This window comes from Fusarium fujikuroi, chromosome FFUJ_chr02 (assembly GCF_900079805.1).
Source record: "Fusarium fujikuroi IMI 58289 draft genome, chromosome FFUJ_chr02".
NCBI lineage: Eukaryota > Fungi > Ascomycota > Sordariomycetes > Hypocreales > Nectriaceae > Fusarium > Fusarium fujikuroi.
Genome location: NC_036623.1, coordinates 3,832,122 through 3,855,751, shown reverse-complemented (window position 1 = coordinate 3,855,751; position 23,630 = coordinate 3,832,122). Strand labels below are relative to the sequence as shown.

At 50.0% G+C, this 23,630-nt stretch overlaps 9 protein-coding genes; 5 read left to right on the top strand and 4 right to left on the bottom strand.

Moving 5' to 3' along the window:
* Positions 1-513: 513 nt before the first annotated feature.
* On the top strand, positions 514-2,532 carry FFUJ_04144 (related to BCS1 protein precursor; the record flags this gene model as incomplete). The annotated part of the gene is made up of 1 exon (XM_023572605.1): positions 514-2,532. The coding sequence occupies one exon, from the start codon at positions 514-516 to the stop codon at positions 2,530-2,532; it is 2,019 nt and encodes a 672-aa protein (XP_023426698.1).
* Positions 2,533-5,987: 3,455 nt separating this feature from the next.
* Positions 5,988-7,815, top strand: FFUJ_04145 (probable hydroxymethylglutaryl-CoA synthase; the record flags this gene model as incomplete). XM_023572604.1 has 4 exons in its annotated part: positions 5,988-6,044; positions 6,317-6,419; positions 6,546-7,618; positions 7,678-7,815. The coding sequence occupies 4 exons, from the start codon at positions 5,988-5,990 to the stop codon at positions 7,813-7,815; spliced, it is 1,371 nt and encodes a 456-aa protein (XP_023426697.1).
* Positions 7,816-8,361: 546 nt separating this feature from the next.
* On the bottom strand, positions 8,362-9,987 carry FFUJ_04146 (related to 24-dehydrocholesterol reductase precursor; the record flags this gene model as incomplete). The annotated part of the gene is made up of 1 exon (XM_023572603.1): positions 8,362-9,987. The coding sequence occupies one exon, from the start codon at positions 9,985-9,987 to the stop codon at positions 8,362-8,364; it is 1,626 nt and encodes a 541-aa protein (XP_023426696.1).
* A 489-nt stretch (positions 9,988-10,476) lies between these two features.
* FFUJ_04147 (related to acetyl-hydrolase) lies at positions 10,477-11,963 on the bottom strand (the record flags this gene model as incomplete). XM_023572602.1 has 2 exons in its annotated part: positions 10,477-11,197; positions 11,251-11,963. The coding sequence occupies 2 exons, from the start codon at positions 11,961-11,963 to the stop codon at positions 10,477-10,479; spliced, it is 1,434 nt and encodes a 477-aa protein (XP_023426695.1).
* Positions 11,964-13,328: 1,365 nt separating this feature from the next.
* Positions 13,329-14,597, bottom strand: FFUJ_04148 (PER10-like protein; the record flags this gene model as incomplete). XM_023572601.1 has 4 exons in its annotated part: positions 13,329-14,071; positions 14,121-14,432; positions 14,487-14,493; positions 14,565-14,597. The coding sequence occupies 4 exons, from the start codon at positions 14,595-14,597 to the stop codon at positions 13,329-13,331; spliced, it is 1,095 nt and encodes a 364-aa protein (XP_023427191.1).
* A 583-nt stretch (positions 14,598-15,180) lies between these two features.
* Positions 15,181-17,518, top strand: FFUJ_04149 (Probable kinetochore protein NDC80; the record flags this gene model as incomplete). XM_023572600.1 has 3 exons in its annotated part: positions 15,181-15,225; positions 15,327-17,263; positions 17,317-17,518. The coding sequence occupies 3 exons, from the start codon at positions 15,181-15,183 to the stop codon at positions 17,516-17,518; spliced, it is 2,184 nt and encodes a 727-aa protein (XP_023426694.1).
* A 1,533-nt stretch (positions 17,519-19,051) lies between these two features.
* FFUJ_04150 (related to Zn-dependent hydrolase (beta-lactamase superfamily)) lies at positions 19,052-20,360 on the top strand (the record flags this gene model as incomplete). XM_023572599.1 has 2 exons in its annotated part: positions 19,052-19,311; positions 19,376-20,360. The coding sequence occupies 2 exons, from the start codon at positions 19,052-19,054 to the stop codon at positions 20,358-20,360; spliced, it is 1,245 nt and encodes a 414-aa protein (XP_023426693.1).
* A 648-nt stretch (positions 20,361-21,008) lies between these two features.
* Positions 21,009-21,221, top strand: FFUJ_04151 (uncharacterized protein; the record flags this gene model as incomplete). The annotated part of the gene is made up of 1 exon (XM_023572598.1): positions 21,009-21,221. One exon carries the CDS (start codon positions 21,009-21,011, stop codon positions 21,219-21,221), a length of 213 nt encoding a protein of 70 aa, XP_023426692.1.
* An 860-nt stretch (positions 21,222-22,081) lies between these two features.
* On the bottom strand, positions 22,082-23,296 carry FFUJ_04152 (related to switching protein SWI10; the record flags this gene model as incomplete). XM_023572597.1 has 2 exons in its annotated part: positions 22,082-22,901; positions 22,956-23,296. 2 exons carry the CDS (start codon positions 23,294-23,296, stop codon positions 22,082-22,084), a joined length of 1,161 nt encoding a protein of 386 aa, XP_023426691.1.
* Between the last annotated feature and the right edge of the window lie 334 nt (positions 23,297-23,630).

The following is a 23,630-nucleotide window of genomic DNA, read 5'->3' as shown; positions in this document are numbered from 1 at the left end:
CGACAATCATTATCTTGTCTAATAGGAAACGCCAATCTCTACCCCACACGCAAAACCACTTTTCCACTTGTGTCACGGCGTGGAGAATCGATCCTAGTTGGTTTACGCGGGCTGTGACTCAAGTGGCTCAATTCGTGAGCTGTAAGGCTGATGGCGCCCTTACGCAGACGATGAGGGTGTGGATGCCTCTTTCTCCAGTGCGCACCAGTATCACGTTTCGTGCATACAGACTTGACGCTTATAAAACCTTTCGTCGCCTCTCTCACTTCAACTTTTCCTCTCACTCAACTCACCTCCATCATCTCTAGCTATATTCATCACAGGCCTCAACTATCCTTCTCTGCAAGGAGAGACCTCCCTCAGCAACAACAAGACTTGTGTGAGTTTAGCATCAGCTGAGGAAGCCCTTTGATTAGGCATTCCTAACATCCTTACTTCAGGTCCGGAGATTTCTTGCTCTCTGTGGGCTTGTCATACACTCTTTACATACAACACTCTTCGACGCACGTTAGCATGATAGGACCATTGGCGTTCCTGCAGTCCATCTCCCACGCCCAAAGTATGGAGACCCTCAACACAACTGGCGAGGCCGCTGGTCTCCCAAATGCGCCTCCCTCGCAGTTCGCCATCTTGGACTTTCTATTCCCTGGCTTTTCCACCTTTTCAAGTATCGTCCATGCTTATCTCGGTATCGACCTTAACCTCTACATCCCCCTCCTCCTGGTTATCTCCGGTATCATGTTTGCCTGGAACTATATCACTGAGTATTCATGGAGCATTATCGGTCAGCATCTCATGTCTGCTGTACGTATTCGCACCGATGATGAAATCTACAACATAGTGATGGCCTGGGTGGCAAACCAACGATTTGCCCAAGGTTCTCGACGTTTCATGGTCAACACAAACATCAACTCTAGGAGTTGGTTCTTGTTTCGATGGGACGACGACGACAACGAAGAGGAAGATTCTGGCTCAACTAAGAAGCCTCTCCAGTATACCCCTTCGGTCGGTTCTCACTTCTTCTGGTATAAGGGCCATGTCCTTCTCTTCGAGCGCCATGAGAACCGTGAGCGCTCCGGGTTCCTCACCTCGAGCGAGCGAGAGGAGCTGTCCATCTCCTGCTTCGGCCGCAACCCCCGTATCATTAAGGAGCTCCTTGTCGATGCTCGTGAACAGTATCTGAAAAAGGACGAGAAAAAGACCATCATTTATCGTGGTTCACTTGGTCAAAATGGCGGCGATCCTACATGGCAACGATGCATGAGTCGAGCTAGTCGCCCCATTTCTACGGTTATCCTCAACGAAAAGGTCAAGCAAGACGTGATTGCAGACGTCACCGACTATCTTGACCCCAACACCCGCCGCTGGTACTCCAACCGCGGTATCCCTTATCGCCGTGGCTATCTTCTTTACGGCCCCCCTGGAACCGGAAAGAGTTCGCTTAGTCTGGCCTTGGCTGGTTTCTTTCGCATGCGAATCTACATGGTCAGTTTGAGCTCTACCATGGCTAGTGAAGAGAACCTTGCAACCCTCTTTGCCGAGCTCCCTCGCCGTTGTGTGGTACTTCTGGAGGATATTGACACTGCTGGTCTCACTCATACTCGTGAGGATACGAAGGGTGAAAACACAGAGGAGGCAGTTGTTCCCGTCACCACCGCACCCGCCAAGCCTGGCCTCCCCCCTACTACAGCACCTGCACTCCCAGGTCGACTTTCACTATCGGGACTCCTCAATATCCTCGATGGTGTTGCCTCTCAAGAAGGACGCGTCCTTATCATGACTACCAATCATCTTGAGAAGCTAGACAAGGCTCTAATCCGTCCTGGCCGTGTCGATATGATTGTTGAATTCGGTCGTGCCGACGCTGATATGAGTGCCTCTATCTTCCGTGCCATCTACGCCCCTTATGAGGGAGAGGGTGCGCCTGGAAAGGATGTGGAAGTCCTGTTACCCGATGAGGTTCAGAAGCAGGCTGCATTGGCTGAAAAGACCCGCCAGGAGACCATGGAGCGAGTTAATGCTCTTGCCGATAAGTTCGCTACCAAGATGCCCGAGCTCGAATTCAGCCCTGCTGAAATCCAAGGATTGCTCCTCAAGCACAAGCGCAACCCTGAGGCCGCCATTGACGCTGTTGATGAGTGGGTGGTAGAAACTCGCAAGGAGAAGAAGCAAAAGGAAATCGAGGATGCGGAGAAGCGACGCAAGGAGGAGCAGGAGGCTCGCAAGGCGGAAGCCAAGAAGAAGCGCAAGGAGGAACGAGCAAAGGCGAAGAAGGCTAAGGCTAAGGCCAAGCGAAAGAGTAACGGCGAGAGTTCTGGTTCCGACTCTTCTGATTCTGATACCGAATCCGAGACTGAAAACCGCATCAACGAGAAGAAGGATGAAAAGAAGGACGAGAAGGATACGGAGAAATCTGAAGACACGCCCAAGGAAGCCGAGGAAAAGAAGAAACTGGAGGTTCCAGACGAGGAGGTAACCAAGTCCAAGGGAACTTCTGATTCTGGATACGACACCCCCAACACTGCCTCGTAATCATTTGCATGCATGGAAGAGTCTGATAGAGAAAGCATACAGCGGCGTTGGATGGGAGTTTTCTGTATCTGTCAACTTAAAAGATTGATCATCTTCAATAGCGTCAGCGTCACTTTTTAATATACACTTAATAGTCAAACTTTAGTTTGTCAAGTTTCCTTTTTCGCAGTGACACTTGTATCATAAAAGTTAGCACAATGACAGCCCATCTTTTGGGCTATGCGACTTTCATCAAATCTAAGTCAATGACTTTTGCGGAGAGTTCCGTGTACTTCAACCTGTCTCCGTTATTACTTCCATATGAGGGAAACATTAGCTGAGCGAACACGAGAGTGACAGGCATTCTCAACCCCGGCAAAAGATGCATGAGATTCGAGATCGAAGCCGTTGTACCAATACGTCATGCCAGGGGCAGGATCTGGGGTCGGTTAGATCCTTACGGGGTTGCTTGGACCAAGAGATAAGGAGTAGTGTGCGCAGTAATCGAGGAGAGGAAGAAGGTGAAGGCTGTCTGTCTGGGTTCTGGAACCAAGAGTAACCGAACAATACGAACCACGTTGAACGGTCGAATTCGCAAAAGGATCCGAGTGTGTCAAGATGCCACTAATAACGTGTCGTTGCGATGGACCTTTACCCATGCAGGTCCCTGCGATGATGCACAAAAGGGATGCGATGCGGCTTACAAGGCTAGGAGGCTAGGTAGCTTTAAGTATGATCGACCCGAATAAGAGAGCGCAATCCGAAGACGGTTGCACGTTCAGTCTTATCTTATCATTCTTCAGCTTCTCATGGATTCGAAGCTTAATGGTGCATGTGTTGATAATCCTTCCATGAGGCGTAAGATGGCGATAGTTTTGCCAACCCCACGGCCCGTGTCCCAGAGGTACGTAGACGTTGGATGGATACCATCCAGGTTCTACGACAACCGACCCCATCCGAAAATCTTGAGCGATAATCAACCAGGCGTGATGGTAGTGCCTGAGATGCAGGAATCTGCACGTTGATTATCTTAGGCCGAATAGCGGCGGACTTGGACACAAAAGTGTGCCAAAGTCTTGGAGGCTAGCTGTATCAGACTTAGGACTGCGGTTTTGACCCACGCCGAAGAACGGAATGCGGCGGATCTTATGCTGAGCGATTGATAATGAAGTACGAGTTGACGTCGTCACAAGCCAGGGATTGTATGATGAAGAAAGTTGCACATGAGGGACAAACCGGAACATGACGCTAAAGACGGGGCACTACGTGGGACGCATGTCGATAAATTTCTCATATCCAGAAGCGTATGTACTCGCCGAGAACGCTGAAGATGTCAGTCAGGTGTTTTGCCATAATACTGGTTGAGGCGCAGAGCCTAAAGGATATAGAAGAGTTGTCATCACATAGGACAGAAACAAATGTGTGGTAGATAGAGCAGCCTCGAGGCAAGCAGTCGAAATCACATCATGGCTGCCTCTGTTGGCATATCGTGCGTGGAGAAGTAAAACTAGCCATGGTTGGGCTATACTTGTAAGAAGAAAACACTAATAAGCCACCCATACACGCAATGCAGAACGCGAACGGCAGATGGACCCCAAAGAACTTGAGCGATGAGAGAGTGGGACACATCCATTGAGTGATTCCAGCCAAGTCAAGTCGTCGGAAGTCAGGCTCATGTAGCTATGCGTGTATGGTCCAATGATATGGATGGTTTTAGTGCTGACACTATTGCCTCATAAGAATACGATGATATGCCAGATATGATAGACATGGAGAGTCTTGATAGTGTTGTATTGTGTGAATCGAGTGCATGGGTGAAGTTGAAGAATATCGAAGCTGTTGATGGGACGAAATGGAACTGTCCAAAAAAGGGTAAGCGCGATGATGCGGGATTAGAAGCGATGATACGCTGTTGTCCCCTGCTAATTAGCGGGTAGTCCCTGGAAAAAGACGGGTTCTAGGCCACGGCCTCCCGTTTGTGTCTGGTGGATGGAGTTGGAGTTGGAGGTTCGTAGCGCCGCAAGAGTGAGCACCTCATCACAGACTGGACAAGTAATTCCATTGGTTCTGACAAAAACCGGTTTGCTACTGTTATAGACCATGCCCCGAAGTCTTAGTAAGAAAGAGTGTAAGCTCTTCTCTGAGAGAGTCTTAACAAAGAATTCATTTTCGGAAAGTTACTCTAAAGGGTAGGTAGTGCAGATCAGCTACTGAACTGAGTAGGGTTCCTCGAAACATTGTTTAAACGCCAACAAGCGAAGAGGCCTGCCTGCTGTAACTGTAACTGTACCACAGACCACACTCCCAACAACCTTTCGATTGCTTTGAAAGCCATTAGATGAGCACACGGATATTATGCCACTGCCCGTTGGGAATACTGGGTATTGAAGGATCGCCTTGTACTAATTACAGGGGGATTAATTACCGGATATCAAGCCTTACCAGAAACCCAGGCTCATCACTTACCACTAGTGACTATGTGCTGTCGTGTTCGTGTTTCCAGCAGCTACCGCTACCGCTACCGCAGGCACTCAATTATACCCGTCCAAGGCCCCACCAACCAGCAAACTAATCCACACCATCCCATCACAACAAGACAAGCCCGAATAGGACCGCTGTCAAGCACACCAGGTACATCTTGGCCCGGCACCCACCGGTTGAGGCTTGCCCCTGGCAGGAGGCGACATGTGCTGCAGAAGCCAGGAGCGGGAAGAGGAGGAGACAAAAAAAAATCTCGGTTGCCGCAAGAGTCTGTAGTAAGATCATGACTTGTTTGTTGACATGATCTCGAGTCATATCACCGTATGGCTCGGTGTTACTATCAGAGGGAGAGTATTCTATTGACCTAGATGCGTATCTATGTTACGAACAATACAGACTGTGTATTGTTGTTTGACGTCCAAGCTTCTTATCAAGTTGGTTGTCGTCCATCATGACCATGATCCAAGGATCCATGACCTTAACTCCAAGCCTACAAGTGCCTCATAAATCAGACGCAGCCAATCCAATTACACGAGAGGCCAACAGTGCAGCGTCTATCCAGTGGAAAAAGGCAAAGGGCGGTGAAAAACTTGATACCTCTGAATCTAACTAACCCGCCCAACAAGTGAAGGTCACTCGTTTCACCCCGCCACGGCCACTTACTCACTGAAATCACACCCCGTCCGTCTACAGTACCTCACCTCACCTTGGATTTGGAGATCCAATCTCAGTCCATCTCAACCTAACAAGCACCAAGACCACTCCTACAGAGACGCACTCTCTACTGCTTGACCCTGAACCCGCAATCTCGCGCTCTTCTTCCGGGCCCCCCTTCCCTTCCCTTCCTTTCCCTTGTCGTCGTCTTATTATAAGATATCTCCACATCCTCTTCTTCTCTCTCGACTTCTCTTCCATCTCTTCTTCTCTTTGTCTTCCTTCCTCTTCTGCTTCTTCTCCCCCACCAACCGTCTCTTTCTCTCCCCAAATACTTCATCATGTCTCGTCCTCAGAACATTGGCATCAAGGCCATTGAGCTTTATGTCCCTAGTCAGGTAAGCTGAGATATTCCCTCTGCGATTGATCGCGATCGTCACACGATCTTCAATGCCCTCATGGTCTCCTGTTTCTGCTGGGAACTGCTGTCGTTGAATCTTGCCCCTCACCAAACTTTTTGGATGGGACAAAAAAAAGTCCCTGCGTTATTACTCTCGTGTTCGGGTTCTGGTCGTGTGCCCCTCCATTCAGATTGTGCCCCTCTATCCCAACGCTTGAACGAGCGCCTCTTTGATGATCCCAGCTAACCACAATTTTATTTGGTCTTTAGTATGTTGATCAGGTTGAGCTCGAGAAGTTCGATGGCGTTAGCGCCGGAAAGTACACCATTGGTCTTGGCCAGACCAAGATGAGCTTCTGCGACGACCGTGAGGGTAAGTTTCCCCAATTCTTCACCGTCCCCTGAAAAGACGATGTTAGCGCATTGCGCCTATCCTCACCGCGTCCTGGGCAAAATCCCATGATGGCATTGGATCACCGCTAATGTGCGATTTCTGCAGACATCTACTCTTTCGCCCTTACTGCTACCTCCAAGCTCCTCAAGAACTACAACATCGACCCCAACTCGATTGGTTACCTCGAGGTCGGTACTGAGACTCTTCTCGACAAGTCCAAGTCCGTCAAGAGTGTTCTTATGCAGCTTTTCGGCGACAACACCAACATCGAGGGTGTCGACACTATCAACGCTTGCTACGGTGGTACCAACGCTGTCTTCAACGCCATCAACTGGGTTGAGTCTTCCGCTTGGGACGGCCGCGATGCTATCGTTGTTGCCGGTGATATTGCTCTCTACGCCAAGGGTAACGCTCGCCCCACTGGTGGTGCTGGTGCCGTCGCTCTCCTGATCGGCCCCAACGCCCCTATTGTCGCCGAGCCCGGTCTGCGTGGTACCTACATGCAGCACGCCTACGATTTCTACAAGCCCGACCTTACCAGCGAGTACCCCTATGTTGATGGCCACTACTCCGTCAACTGCTACACCAAGGCCCTCGACGCCGCTTACCGCGCTTACTGCAAGCGTGAAGCCAAGCAGGCCACTAACGGCACCAATGGTGCTTCCAACGGTGACGACTCTACCAAGACCAGCCTCGACCGCTTCGACTACCTTGCTTTCCACTCCCCTACTTGCAAGCTTGTCCAGAAGTCTTACGCTCGTCTCCTTTACCACGACTACCTCGCCAACGCCGACTCGCCTGCTTTCGCCGAGGTCGCTCCTGAGCTCCGTGACATGGACTACGAGAAGTCCTTGACCGACAAGGTTGTTGAGAAGACCTTCATGGCCCTCACCAAGAAGCGTTTCCAGGAGCGTGTCAACCCCTCCATCCAGGTCGCCACCAACTGCGGTAACATGTACTGTGGCAGTGTCTGGGGTGGTCTTGCCAGTTTGATCAGCGTTGTCGACAACAAGGCTCTTGAGGGCAAGCGAATTGGTCTCTTCAGCTACGGATCTGGTCTTGCTGCCAGTTTCCTGTCTTTCCGCATCAACGGTAGCGTTGAGAAGATCTCCAGCGTCCTCAGCATCCCTGCCCGTCTTGAGGCCCGCCGCGCTGTCCCCCCCGAGACCTACGACGAGGTAAATAGAGAATACTTCGACGCAATACATTGAAAACGTGTGCTAACTGTTTCTCTTAGATGTGCAACCTCCGAAAGCAGGCTCATCTCCAGAAGGACTACACTCCCAAGGGCGACGCCTCCACCATCGCCCCTGGTACTTACTACCTTACCAAGGTCGACGACATGTTCAAGCGCGAGTACGCTATCAAGGAGTAAAGGATCATCTTTTGAAAAAACCAAAGAATCCTTGCTCGAACAACCTTTTATACGAGACATTTTTCGCTTCTGGACTTGGTTCCATTACAGCTATGGACCTAGCAGTAAGCATATCATGAACATGATGACTTCAATGGGAGAAAACTAGACGCACGGGGAAGAAGAACACAGCGGATGATGATAGAAGCGCAATTCGCGCAGTGGGGATTGACATCGAGGTCCTCTAATTGAGCTAATAATCATGGACATTATGGCTTGTGGAAATACTGGGGACCGTCTCTCCAGGGAGATTTACGAGGAAGTTTGTGAAGGCCCGTACCATATAGACCTGGTCATTTGGCGCTTAGAAGAGTTTACAGTTTACGATACTTGGAATATAAAAAAGGTATTTCAATTGATCAAGTTTTCTCTAACTTGTGTCTATTCTTCTATCAGCCACTGTGTGTTTATCAGTATTTGTGACATCTAAGAACGTGGGCTTCGAAGCCGTGTTCCGATACTTTTACAACTATCTTCTACTCGTACATAATAAATAGGGGTATTCGTCTACTTCTCCTCCTTGAACTTCCACTCTGCGTGTCGGTGGAGCATGTAGTCCTTGCTCTGAATGCCCTTCCAGATACCATACAGGCCGCCCAGCGGGGGCTTACTCTTGAGAGAACGCTTCCATTTCTGTCGTTCTTCCTTTCGTGCTTCAACATCAACCTTGACCTTGTCATGAACAGTAGGAAGTGTCTCGGCGTGATATTTCTTTCGCAGAGCCTCATACCATTGTCGGTCGTAGAGCTTCCAGAACTCCTCTTCGTTGTAATAAGTGTGAGCATAGAGCCACTTCAGACCTCCAAGCTCAACAAGCTTATCTTCGAGAGCGCGGTTCTTGGCAACAAATTCATCTGGGTCAGAAGGTCCCCAGCCCCAGAGACCAATGTTCAGTGACGGTGGAGTGGTCACAGTTCCGTCAGTAGCAGTTGTGGTCTCGCCGGTGTGAGGATGGAAAGTTGGCGGAGGTGTCTGCTTCAAAGGACAGAGCCAGAGGGGCCAGATGTTGAAGTTCTCAGCAGTGTAATCGACAAAGGTCTCGGCAGTCTTATAAGGCAGACCCAGATCCTGGACGATGAAACGCGCAGACTCGCCGCTGCCATGAAGAGCGCGGTACAGCATACGAGTGTGAAGGAAATCATCGAGGAACCAGCGGAAGAACTTTGTGAAAGGAACACCCTTGAAGTAAGTGAAAGCAGCGGCGCCAACCCAGAAACCACCGCGGTCATAGCGGAAGAAGTACTCGGCAAGAGGGATGTAATCAACAGGAGAGGATGAGACAGATCCGGCGGAGACAGTAGGGCCAGCGGAGGGAACGTTGCGAGTGCGATCTTGAACATGGAGATAATACCAGGGATCCCAAGCACCACTGAAGGTCTGGGGCTTGATATCGGCAGGCTTGTCATCAGTCAGGGTACCAGTAACAACGACGCCGTGGTCCTTGGAGAAGAGGATGCCGTCGACATAGTCATTGGAGGGGTTCTCGGTCTCGGCGCGGATTCGGGCAACAGCTTCGGCGACACTGCTCGTACGATGGTAGGTCGTCTTGACAAACTTCTTGGCTTCTTGAAGTTGAAGCTCAAGAAGCGTAGTCATGCCCAAAGAACCGACAGCTCCAGCAGCACCACGGAACAAGTCAGCGTTCTCCTGCCGCGATGCTCGAACAACCTCGCCATTTCCAAGAACCATCTCGGCCCAATTGACAGTATCATTGAAGAATCCGTGCTTGAACGAGGAGCTCTCGCCAGCTGTGCCTGCAAACCCTCCTCCGGCTGTGATACCAGGAAACTCCATAACCACAGGCGGTACAAGGCCATGCTTCAGCGTAGACTCAACAAGTTTATCCATTGGAACATTGGGCTCGACGAGAGCAGTGCGAGTCGCGCGATCGACCTGGAGGACATTTCGAAGGGGGCTGATATCGACGACGGGTTTGCCTGTCTGCTGAGGCCGTGTGCTATTTGTGCTGCCGTGGAAGATGCGGTATGGCTCACGACGCTCGAAGAAGCCGCGGACGGCAGATGCGATGGTTGTCACAGCCTGCTTGTGGCGCTCCATTGTCGGGGACTGGGACCCGGGTTCTGGGTCTGGAGGTGGCTTGTTTTGCTCTTGAGGTGAAGCGATCAGCGACATTTGGGATAAAAGTCTGGTGGGTCTCCCCGTGCGGGCCGGTCTCGGGGATCGGAAGTGGTGGAGACGGAGCCGGAGACAGAATTGGAATTGATAATGGGATTGTTTTAAAAAGAAGCAATCGATATTTAGATGGAGGAACTGTTGTTTTGGTTTCTAAGTCTCGTGGTACGTAGCGCGGTGCTGATCCTATAAGTCTTGGCTTATAAGTTCCGAGGGTGCCGGTCGTTAAAGTTTCAGTTGCTGGGCAGCTCACTCATGTAAGTCAGACATCCGTACGTCAAAGAGACACTACTTAAGCTAGAATCCCTCACAAGATAAAAGACAATACATCATCATCAGAATTGTAATTTCTGCTACTAAAAAGAGCAGTTGACTTTAGATAATATATTCCTAGCGCCTAGCTTTCAAACAGTATCCCATCTGTGTATCCAATCCCTTACATGCCCAATTGCGTTTCAAACCGTCGTCAAGTAAACCAACCATTTAACGTTACAGCTTAGCTACTGGTGTTTCTATAATCCGATCTTCTAGCCCTGTCTTCTGAAGCACCCTTTGTTGAATATGCTCTTCTGAAACATCACTCAACTGGTCAAACCTCAATGGCACCTCTTCGCATGTTTTTGCCCTTATCATGACAGCACTCGACTCAATACTGTCGGGGTCTTCCACTGCGGCACGTATGAATGATGCCCAGCCGTTGTAGCACCGTGGCGTTGCAGGAGCGTTACGCAGCATCATAGCAAAGCAGTGCGGCATGCCTTCGTACTCCTCGAACACCACTCGCACACCATCAGCCTCGAGTTTGCGAGCAAGAAACTTGTCCTCATATGCGAGGATCTCCCATCCTGTGCAAAGGTAGATAGGTGGCGCCCCTTTCCAGCTGCGTGCCATGACGAGAGATGCAAGAGGGTGAGCAGCGAGGTCGTCGGCGACGTACATGTTGCGTCGTGGTGGGTTAGCTGGCCAGGCCTCACACGGAGGGACTGTGCGCTTCTTGGTGGCCTCCGGCTTGGGAAGATAATCACATGGCGTTGGTGTTGACATCTCCCATGTTGGAGAGCTTTGTGTAATGTCAAGCCACGGAGAGTTGAGTGCTACGCCAGCTGGCATGGGAACCTGACGCAGCTCGCCGTGCCACAGAATTGGAGAGTCTTGTCTGCGGAGCTCGAGGATGAGTTGGAGTAACGACAGTGAAAGATTGCCGCCAGCGCTATATCCTCCTGTGTTAGTTCTTGTGTCACACGGCCCAGACTCGAGACGTACCTGTCACCAGCAATCACAATATGCTCCGGTTGCACAGGATCATGATAAGCATCGGGAGGCGGATATAGAAGCGTCAAGTAAGACACAAAAGCGTCAAGCAACGCCGCAGGGAATGGATGCTGCGGCGCAAGTCGATAGCGCACGGAGTAACACCGACCCCCCGTCAACTGCGCCAGCTTTTTCGTCGTAGGACGATGTGTTGCTGGGTCACAGAGATAGTAAGCACCGCCGTGCAAGTACAAGACTGTTGTTGGCTTCTTGCACTCTTGCATCATGCCGTGATACCTCTCCCGCTCCGACACGTCAGGCAACGGAGCGCCACGGGCTACACCGCTCCGGTAACCGGTCCACTCGGCCTCGACATCAACGAGATCGGGAACGGGGACTCGGCAGGTGGAGCCTCCGAGGTGTTCGAGTGTACTGATGAGGGCATCGCGGACTGATGTCTCTGGGGGTTGTGGACTGGCATATTTGCTAACCCAGATGTGCCCCTTTACACCAGAGTCACGGAGTGTAAGTCGTTGAACAGATGAGATACTACGGGGAGCTTTTGGGGTGAGAATAACGCGAAGACAGGCGATGATGATGGCGCTTCGCAGGTCGAGGTATTTGGATGAGTCGGAAAGGTTGAGGAGGTGTGCTAGGCCCTGGCGGACGATGAGAGGGAGTAATGGAACAACTGTCCGTACAGTCTCCAGAGTTGCTGAGTCCATAGCGGTATGAATGTCAAGATTATGTCAAGGAGAGGATTGTCGCTGAAGTTATAGTTGTTGATGCGAGTGGAATGACAGTGATTTCAAGGCAAAGACGAAGAGTTCAAGACAACAGATGGGCATGGGACAGGTCGAGGCCGACTTGATATAATCAGAACAACAGAGACTTGCCTGATTGAGACCCAAGTCATAAAGGTACGGGTCATAGGTCAGAGGGAGGGGTAGCAGGAGAGAAGACCAGCTGAGGCAGTTCAAGAGTTGTCGTACAGCGGCCCCTAACTAGACAAAGAGTTAGGAACCCCTAGGATCCAATTTCAATGATCTCTCTCGAACAGAGTCCAATCAGGGGCTGCCGCTTCTGTTTGGAATCGCGTCAAAGTCCTTGTCCGGAATGGCGGTCTTGGAGATCCATGACACTTTGTTGCTTTGCCACTTGTAAGTGTAAGTGGGCTTTTAGGTGTGGTTACCTAGGGCCAGCGTGAACTCTCTGGCAGCTGAGAGGTCGATAGTTAGGTTGTGACAAGTTGTTCCTTTTCAATTTTCACTTTTCACAGTCTACTAATCACGGAGAAATCAGAGTGTGCGATCAGTTGAGGTGATGCGTTGGTTCAACAAAATGAGCCTCGGCACGCGGAATTAGTTCACAACCAACCTTCAAGTGACGTCTACATGGAGTTGCAACTAGCGCTTCAGACATGAATCAGATCCCTCGGCAACAGAACCAGAGTTATATTGCGGGGATTGGCTAGTAAATATGACAAGACGAACTCTTACATAGTGTGCCTTCATTTACTCCACTAGGTAAGGTAGTTCTTTGAGATGAAAGCCTTCAACGGTCAATGCGTTGGTAGAGTGTGGGTTATGAGACTGGTAGGCTCATCAAGCCCAAAGTGGTAATTCTTGCGGAAAAGCGTCAAGGTTGAGTGCATGCGCGATAGCAAGGGGATGCATGTAAGCGCACGCGAGGTGGGAAGAAGCAAACAACTAGGCGCGGAACTTAAAACAATATTGGTATTGGATCTTGCAGGCTTTTCTGTCCAAATCAGGCATCTTGCATGTCATAACATCTTCATAACATATGTCAGGGTTCGGAGTATTTTTGCTGGATTTGAAGAACTATTACGACTTGCATATTCATTATCAAAGGATCATGCCTGGCCTACCACATCTACAACAGATGAATAGCCTTGGGGCTTTGTCAATTAGGCTCCAATAAGTAATGTGGTAAAATTGACAATGGTGATATAACGCTACAATACCAAACCATCCCGCCACGTAAACACCTCCATTCAGCAGACCCGATTATTCCAAAACTATGGATGCATAAATATTGTACAATTATGGTCAAGTACACTCTTCACTGTTTCAAGAGCTGGAACTAGCACCAGCCTTTGACTCGTCGGCCTTGACCTGAGTCGACGAGGTATCATTCTGGTTAGCCATGGCCATCTGCCAAGCAGGGATAGACTTCTTGCCGGTCATGTTGGCGAGAGGGGAGGATGAACGGTTAAGTTGAGGAGCAGAGGGGAATGTAGGCTTGGGAACTTCTGCAGCAGGAGTGGTGGTAGCCGACTCAACTGTGGCCTTCTCTCCGTTGGTCTTAGCAGCGGGAGTCGAGGTAGAGGCAGCAGGAGTAGCTACGTTGGAGGTTCCACCGGCACCGACAGTTCCGGCTGTGCCTCGCATATAGGTGTTCATGGTTGAAGAACCGGTGCTACTGCTGGGGGCGGTCATGCGCTGAGATACCAATGTCTTGAGACTGGTGAGCTCGGTGTTGATCTCCTTCAGCCGGTTATCAGTCAGGCCCTTCTGGTTCTCGAGAGCCTTAGGAATCGCGTCCTTGAGAGACTGAACCTCGTCACGAATTCGGGTCGCATCGTCCTCCCGACGACGATTCGCAGCCTTGAGGTCGGTCATAACTGTCTCGAGGTCCGCGATCGCTGCGTCCAGCTTTTCGGTTCGCTCCTTTTCGGCATTCTTCAGACTCTCCGTATCCTTCGCAAGCTGCTCAACAAGCGTGAAAGCTCGGTCAAATTGGTCCTCGATCGATTTCTTATCTTGTTCCAATTTCTCCGGTGTCGGGGGGCGACCATTGGATATACGTAGCGCTGGTCGCACGTTAGCTTACATCATCAAAATCGCTACAATGACAAGCACGAACCTTGCCTAACTCATAGAGGCCATAAGAGACGCCTCCAACGACTGTGGCCATGATGAACCAGTCTCTCCAGTCCCTACGGGGAGGAGGTGGCGGTGGTTGCCAGGCATGCTGTGGATAGGGGGGATAGTATTGTTGACCAGGAGGAGGGCCGGTGGGAGCGCTGGGATAAGGCGCGTTGGGAGCTGGAGGTGCGCTGCCACCTGTTCGTGCCAGCGCAACATCAATCTCTTCTTGGGTCAGGTTCTTGCTTCGAAGGAATGAGATGCGGTTCTCGACGGAGGATGACGCGACACTTGGGTCCTGGAGAACTGCCATGGGTTAGTCGACGCATTCGTAATGGCTGAATCAGATTCAATACTGACATTGGGTCTGTTCAGGAGTTAGCATCTACTGGGTTCTATTCCAATAGCTTTGGTGGCTGGGGAAGTAGAGCAACTTACTGCAGAGGATACGAGATCCTCGCGAATAGCCATGATCGATGTTTAGCCGTCAGACGGCTCTCACCACATAACCTGAGTCGCAATGGGAAGAAGTTGCAGAAGTAACTCCTGAAAGGACTTGAGCGATGATGATGGAAACGTTAAATGCATGTGCTAGTTCAGCTTGCGGAGGTCGGACCGTGGAGTTCAAGAACGTGGAGGCGTGGAGTCGGAAGCGTGACCGGTCTGTACCGAGGCTTCTCCCAATTGACCTGCCGAGATACGTACCGCGAACGGTTTCCGTCAGATTGAAGCTGCAGATGCGATCACGTGTAATCTTAATTGAATATCCACCTTTGCCAACTCAACCGCTACTCCACCAGAGACAACACAGAAATTATCGACCAATCAGGCCGAGCTGATGGTTTGTTTACTTTCCTCCCGAGCAACACTCTGTAACGCCTAATCTCCCCTACCCTACTCTCTTTGCCTGACTTTACGCCATTCTGCATTTTCACATCCCACTTCACATCAACACCATTCACGACGACCCCTCCGCGCATACAACAACCCACGATAGTCGCCTGATTTGCGCAAGCATCTCATTGCAGTCGCGTGTCTCCCCTTTCACTAGATCATGTCCCAAGATACGGGCCTTTGGAGCGTCCGTAGACCCAGAGAGGTAAGAATACAGAATATCTTCTACCAGCTTTTGCGCCTAACTGGTAGACCGCCATTCCCGCGCATCGGCCTGAGCAATATTGATTCTAACCTGCAACATAGACCCTTGGTGGTATTAATGCAAACAGTGCCATTCCGCAGCCTGGTTCGACTATGAAGCGATCCAGCTCCAATATTGGCGGCAATTACCCTGGCAGTCATGTCCGTTCCATGTCGGGATCTAGGCAATCCCTTGCCATGCCGCGACCTAACCAGCCTCTGTTCCAACGCTCGTCATCCGGAACCAATCTTGCCGACCTTGGCCTTTCGTCGGTGAAGCGCTCTTCATTTGCTCCTAAAGCCTCGGCCTTCACACCAAACCCTACAACACGAGCTTCCACTGATGGCGATCGACGCAGCAGCGTGTACCGACCTCGTCAATCAACCGCTCCTCCAACGACACACCAGAGTTTCTTTCAAACTACACCAGCCCCAGCTGGTGTACCCCGCGACCCGCGACCCCTGAAAGATCGATCTTTTCAAGCTCGTATTGGACAAGAAATATTGGAATACATGGTTCAACACAACTTCGAAATGGAGATGAAGCATGTTCTTTCGCAAAATGTGCTCAAATCGCCGACGCAGAAGGATTTCAACTACATGTTCCAGTGGCTCTATCATCGTATAGACCCCAGCCATAAGTTCCAGAAGAATATCGACCAGGAAGTGCCTCCCCTACTCAAACAAATGCGATACCCCTTCGAAAGAAGTATCACAAAGAGTCAGATTGCTGCCGTCGGAGGACAGAACTGGAGTACATTCCTTGGCCTTCTTCACTGGATGATGCAACTGGCACAGATGCTCGATGGCTATGTAAACTGCCAATACGATGAGGCTTGTATGGAGAGCGGCATTGACGTTAGTGGCGACCGCATCATCTTTGACTTCCTCAGCAATGGTTACCGTGATTGGTTGGCTATGGACGAAGATATGGGCGATGAGGAGGCTGAACGCGTTTTGGCTCCTCATGTTCAATCCATGGCAGCCGCCTTTGAGCGATCAAACTCCAAATACACATCAGAACTCGAAATGCTTGAAGCTGAAAACGCACGACTTCTCAAGGAAATCGAGGATTTGGAAAAGTCGACACCCGACCCTGCGGTTCTCGATAACCACTTCAAGATCATGGAGGAGGATAAGATCAAGTTTGAAGAGTATAATGCCCTGGCGATGCAAAGGTCCGAGAAGTACGAGAGCCGGTCTCAAGTCCTTCAAGAAGAGCTTGACAAACTCATGGAAGAGCTTCAAGAGGCGGACGAGGAGCGACGAAGCCTACAAAAAGCTGTGGATGCCCAAGGAATCAGCATGCAGGATATCGACCGCATGACTGCAGAGCGGGAGCGATTGCAGCGCGGCATTGAGTCAGCTGGCCAACGACTGGAGGAAGTAAAGAAGAAGGTCACGGAGCGAGAGACCGAGGCGAGCCGAAAACTAGATGAATTGGAGCAAATGGTGGATCGATACAACACAATGGCGTATCAGATTGCACTGATCCCTTCCACGGCAGCCAACGCCAAGGGCAGGGAGTTTGAGCTCCAGGTCATGGTGGCTGATAGCTCGGATTACACTTCTACCAACTTGAAGGGATCATCAGGCCCATCTTCTGCGGATCGTCTGCTTGTTGACGCCACCACCGGATATCAAGCAGGCCATATTCTCAACTTGGACCTTCGGGGACAAATCCGAAACAGTTTCCTGTCTCTACGCAAGGAAATCTCAGATCGCCGAGCAGCGGCAATGGAAGAAATGATGAAGGATCACGATCTGCTTGATGGCATAAAGGAGGCCATCGAGGACAGGCGCAGCGAAGTGGAGGCACTGAACCACCGTGTTCGAGCAGCAGAAGAGGAGTATGAAAGAACGAAAGAGGTGTCGACAGCACAGAAGATGGCCTCTGACGCACATATTGAGAAGATGGAGAAGGAACTGTCGCGTATGCGAGCTGGCTTGTCTGAAAACGTGCAGATTCTGGAACAGCGTGAGATCAACACAACAATTGAGTAAGTGGACACGCACTTTTGATCAAAGTGACAAGTACTGACGGGGCAAACAGATACGAGCAACTTGTGCTTCAGGCCAACGCTCTCCGAGAAGAGCTTCACACCGAGATTGACAGAATGCTCAACGATGTCATCAAGTTCAAAATTCATGTCCAAAAGAATCTTGACGACTACGAGGGCTTTGTAGCAGACGAACTCGAGAAGGAGCTCGGTAGTGACGAGATGGGCGAGGAGACTCGACAGATGGATATGTGATGACAGCTACGCATGAAGCAATCTTCTGAGACGCTTATGATGACGATTGATGTTTCGGGCGGCCTTCTGGTTTGTTTTATGGCGTTTGACTTCATGATTGGTCGACTGATGGATGAGTGAGCAGTTGGACACAATTTCGTCTGACTGGTCCCTGTCTCAAGTTTACATGCTCCCTTTCTGGTAGGCATGCCTTTGACGAGCGTGAGTTTGAGCATTATGACACGTTAGTAATGGTAGATACCTGGTGGTTTGCTTTGGTGTTTTTAGGAAAGATACCACGAGGCTGTCTGATATAGTTGGCCTTGATTACGAAAATTCTAGTTACGGAAAAAAGCACAACGACGTTGTTTCTCAATTATCAAGGTTGCAATACTATGTAATAATAAGCTGACGACAACGTACGTAGCATGGCAAGCATGGGCACCACATGGCGGCGACAAGGATGGTCAGCACCTTGTCAGGGGGTTCCCGAAGATGCCAGCAGGGATAGCTAGCTCCATGGCTGCAATGATGGATGATTCGTGGGCAGAAGAGACTCTCTTCTCTGTAGGGTCGTATTATATATATCTTATGAGCTGTGATATTGGAGTGAACAATACGGAGTACGAAGTACAGTCCACGGACGAGAAGTTCGCTAGAATAAGACCAGGATACAATAGAAGTCTTTTCTGTTGCATTCGGATTCGTTTATTCCCCGGATGCCCTCGGAAGATCCTCTTAATTGCCCCGGTCGGGGAGTCGGGGGGTTGTAATTTGCGAGCGGGAAAGTGATGCAAACTCCGCCAAGGCCCTGTAGGGCATTTATTAGGATGGGGCTGGAGTTATGAATGCAAAAGTGAGGCATATGATGAAGCTAAAGAGCTTGTGATGGATCTGTTTCAGACTACAGATTACCTTAGATGAGAGCACCTAGTATGGGCTGTTGAGTATCGCTTAGACCACTCATGTGAATATCATATTCGTGTCTCAGCTGCATAACTGCCCAATAAGTCACAACAATCAGTGTTAACTCCGCCAAGTTTTATCCCCGTTATACCCATTGCACCCATCTAATGGCCCCTAGTGCTAATCTCGGCTTCCATGATGCTTCCATTGTTGGTCCTGGAATGTACTTGCCTAGACTCCAAAGGTCATAGCTCCCTCGCCCATTCTCTCTCAGTGTCTCTCTCTCTCTTGTCTCTGCCTCTGCCTCTTCTTCTGCCGTGTCTCTCCATATTTTTTACCTGACGTCTACATCTCCACCTCCTCATCTTCTCTCTTCCCCCCCCTTCTCTTTTTCATCTCTCTTGGTCTTCCCTTTCATCAATGGATGCCAAATAATCTTGCCTGGTTGCCCTGGTCCAATCACCCCTGCCTCGTGCAACTGCAACTCTGCTAAAGTCCGAAGCCTCCGGTTTGGGACATTGCTACCACATGCCGCGTACTTCTTTGACGATCCGTCAACTGAGTTATCATTTTGGATCAACGAAAAATACTAAACCCTTGGCTTTTGCTTCCGCATACTCAACTCTTTCCTCAGCATCCTCTACTATCATGGCTCCAGCCGCAACTGCTGCTTCGGCTCAATTGAAGCCTCCGGAGCTGGCTACAAGGAATGCACCTGGCTCATCTGGAGGATCTATCGCCTCTAGCACTGCCGTATCCAAAATACCTGGTCGATCAGCTCTTCCAGATGAAGCTGTTTCCAACCCTCACCATCTCCTCAAGCGTGGCTCTCTAGTGGGCTTCAAGAATCCTTATCCTTCACATGCATACACTCCCAACTTCGGTACCATGGTTCGAAGAGTCTGGTGGTAAGTGAGGACTTTGTCATGTCAAGAGCGCTTCGCCGTCCAGAAACTGATGATATCGTTTTAGGCCCACTTTCACCGGCGACATGAAGCAACCCGATTTGACTCCCCCAACTGTGCCAGTCGTAAAGCCGCAATGGAATACCGAGCGCGAAACGTGCGATAGGATCCGCGCAACATGGTTAGGCCACGCTTGCTACTATGTCGAATTCCCTTCTGGCCTGCGCGTTCTCTTCGACCCTGTCTTCGAGGACCGATGCTCTCCATTCAACTTTATGGGACCAAAGCGATATACGCCCAAGCCATGCGATATCAAAGATATTCCAATCATCGACGCTGTTTGCATTAGCCATTCCCATTACGACCACCTTTCGCATTCTTCCATTCTCGAGGTCCAGAAATATCATCCAGACGCACAATTCTTCGTTGGTCTGGGTCTGGAGACATGGTTCCGCAAGTCTGGCATCAACCATGTTACTGAGCTCGATTGGTGGGAGGATGCCGACCTCACTGTCACAGTCAAGGATGGAGACAGTCCCCGCGAGATCAGCGCCAGGATAATGGCTTTGCCGTGTCAGCACGGTTCGGCGCGGACCATGTGGGATCGTGACACTACCCTATGGTGCTCGTGGGGTGTTCGATCTGGCGACAAGTCAGTTTGGTTTGGTGGCGACACGGGCTACCGATCGGTCCCAAGTCTCCCTCCTGGAACCGATGACTACAGTGCTGAATATGATCATCTTCCGAGATGCCCTCAGTTCAAACAGATTGGCGAATTCCGGGGACCTTTTGATCTTGGCTTGATTCCAATTGGTGCCTATCATCCGCGTGTGGCATTTTCGCCTGTGCATGCGGATCCGGCTGACGCCGTCGAGATCTTCCGCGATACACAATGCAAGCGTGCAATGGGAATTCATTGGGGCACGTGGGCGCTCACGTTGGAGGAAGTTCTGGAACCACCTAAGATGCTGAAGACGGCTCTACGAAAGAGAGGTCTACCCGAGGTGGGCGTATTTGATGTTTGCGATATTGGTGAAGCTCGGGAATTTTAGCTTGGGTGTAAAAAAGGACTTGGAGTCTGGAGAAGCGAGACATGTTTGCAGATGTAAATACCCTGATTTGTTTTAAGGCCCAGTCAGAACTGATGGCATACACCTCAGCTGGATGAGAGGTACACTGCGTGATTTTGTATACTACCTTCATTCAACTCAAGACTGGGGCTTTGTAGAGGTTTACAAATTGATTTCCACTTCTTTTAAGCTCTTTAAGAATGAGAAGAATAAACCCCCCGAAATGATGTCACAGTAAGACCCTGATCGACAATGGCCCGAGTTGGCAATGAGTGTCCAATCAAAGCTTTACTCTGACAATGATAAACTGTCAACCAGCCTAGACCAGCTCCTCCTTGCTTGTCACAACGGGTCAAAACGGAGCTCAACAAGGAGTCTAGAATTAATCCTCACTTTCTTTCTCATCTGAGAGGCCATTCCTTGCTACTGGTTCCACGGTAGCTTGAGCCACAGGTGACGTACTTCACTCGCCACACTATTGCCACATCACGTATAAGAGACTCCTTCACACTCAGGTATTCATCGTGACAACTACAAATCTTGAGCTTCAAAATACACAATTTTCACACGTCTCGATCCTTCTTTTCTCTTCTGACCTACCACGACACAAAACCCTCACAATCAAACATCATGGGTCTCCCCGCTTTCTCAGAGCCAGCAACAACCACTTCTCCTCAAACCCCGCAACAAGAACAGAATCACAGCACTGGCGTTGCTACCGGTGCCGGCGCAAACACTGGCGCAGGGGTGACAAGACCCAAGACTGAAGAGGAGAAAGAGGCCGATCGACTTTATGAGGAGGCTATGGAGGAGGAGTATGCTAAGCGTGATGGAGGTGCCTAAGCATGGAACAACTCAAGCATGACTCAAAGTGCAGATTTACGACCTGAAGTCAATTGACGAGAAATGATAGCTAGAAGGATGATAGTTTCAACTCTGGACAGAATTAAATAATACAAGTTTCAATATAACACTAAGGTTCGCCTGATATGTGATCTACGTATTCCAAGCGGTGGATGATATATTGTTAACAGTGACGTCTATGAACAAATTGATAATGACAGTAGGCCTGGCCAGAGATGGCTCAAAGCTTCGGTGCATGAACATCATAAAGCTAGATTGGTTGATGTATATACAGAAAGTTCGAGTGAGTGAGGCTATAGGATATATCATGTTCCCGCTGTCCTATTATACATTTATCTTGGCGGCTTCGTTTATATGCCAACTTTCGTGATCATGGGTTCTGGAGGAGCTATCTATTGGCGCTGGCTGTGTTATAGGACTCAGATATCCGGGGTACACCTCGGCAGAATCGAGAGATACTCGTTCCATCAATCAGATGGCTCAACGCCACCTCAGATTGTTTACCAAGCTGGTGTTCGTTGTCTGATCTCTTGAGCAGATGCTCGTAATCACCCTGGAGTTGTCACACTCCCATGGTCAAAGTATATTCTCCAGCCCAGAGATTTCTATGCCGCCATTGATGACTCTATGTCTGGATAGACTATTCAGCTCTTCTGGGCAGGAGACAACAATGAGCAGTCCAGGAGTCGATATTCCTTCCTGGCGTGATATTGAACTGCACTTCGTTGGCTTTGTGTAGAGTATAGTGTGGTGCCGAACCAAGTCAGCCTCGGGGTTCGGGAATCAGGCACTTGGACGACAAAAATCCTAATGATAGTAGAGTAAAATCATTCAATCATTCAATCATTCTCTCGCAGTCTTGCCAATGCAGCAGCAATACCGCCACTAAGTTGCTCGTCCTTATCTGCCTGTCTCGCACGAGTGGCCTCTTCTGTCTGTGCAGTCTTCCTCGAAGCCTCGATAGCAGCGGCAAGCATGGCCTCTTCATCGTCTTCATCATCCGTGTTGTCCATGAATTGGAATTGCTTCGATGCGGGCTCATTTGTCTTTTCTGCAGAAGGTGTATCTTTGGCGGGAGATTGTCGTGAAGATGATGCAGCGGTTGGCATATCCCGTAGAGGAACCCGCGAAAGAGGTAGAGCCTGGTCAAGTCTTGCTGATCGTTCTGAGGTCTTTGCGCCTCTCTTGGCAGCCTTTTTAACTCTAAATGGCTCTTCGACTGCAGACTGCCACCTCTTGACCTTGACACCTCCCCATCCATTTAGCATGCCGAGTTGTTCTGCATCAGCATTGATTGCATTTTTCAAACTACCGAAATTGCTCACTACGGCGACCGCATCTGATTTATTCAGGCTTCTCGGCACTGTTACGAACTCTACCAGCTTCTCACCGTAGCTGGACGGTTGTTGGCCACGGATCGCGCCAAATGTAGCATTCTCGTAGCTCTTGTATAACTCGATATACCGTGCGGCTTCAGCAGCGGACCAGCACAAAATAAGGGTGACATTATTGACGAGTGATGTCTTTGATAGTTCTTTGAGTGAGGCTTCATGGTTGGGAATGTCGACCATGGTGAGGAGTATGCGCAGATTGTATTTGCCTTGAAGGTTCCGTATTCGTGTATAGATGTATTCAGGATGCAGACGATGGTACTTGAGACTAAAAAAGGTCAATATCGAGATCACGGATGTATAAACAGATGCGCAGAGCTACCTCAGGAACAGAGCGCAAGTACCCAATCCCAGGACATAGTCGGCAGGTATATCGCTGTACTCCCATGGCATAGATCGAATGCTTGTGAGAACAGGATTTCCTCGCTGGCGCGGAGATACCAGGATAGTTGAGCCAGACTGCTTCTGAGGCAGAGCCTGTGGTGTTGGCTGAACGACTTTTCCCGCGCTGGAGGCTGCTGGCGGTGCTTTGTCTAGACGTTGTGGTGTAGGCTGCTGGATTCTTGTAGGCGTGGGTTGTTGAACTGATCGTGTAGCAGGCGTGGGATCAGCTGCGGCCATAGCGGCCAGGAGCTCGTCGTCCGCACCGTAGTCGTCGTCCATGATGGATTGTTGAAGCTGCGTGGTGTAACTGGTCGGTCACGTTGCTAGCTTCTTATTATGTGATTGTGAAAGATGATGGTAGTTCACGCATCGCGTAAGTCGAGTTGAGCAAGGGTGGGTCGTCCCTGTTAATAGGTACATTCAATCAACTACCTAGGTACTAAGATAACAAACATTATTCTCAAATAGATTCTATGTCTCTTGTTCTCTAGCTTTTGCGCCTCAGTATGCTGGATTTTTACAGAGTTGTTACTGATTAATTCCATCAATGTCTTCCTTAGAATGAGGATGCCAAGGCCTTTCTCTTTTGCAGTGCAAAAGTGCATCTACGTCA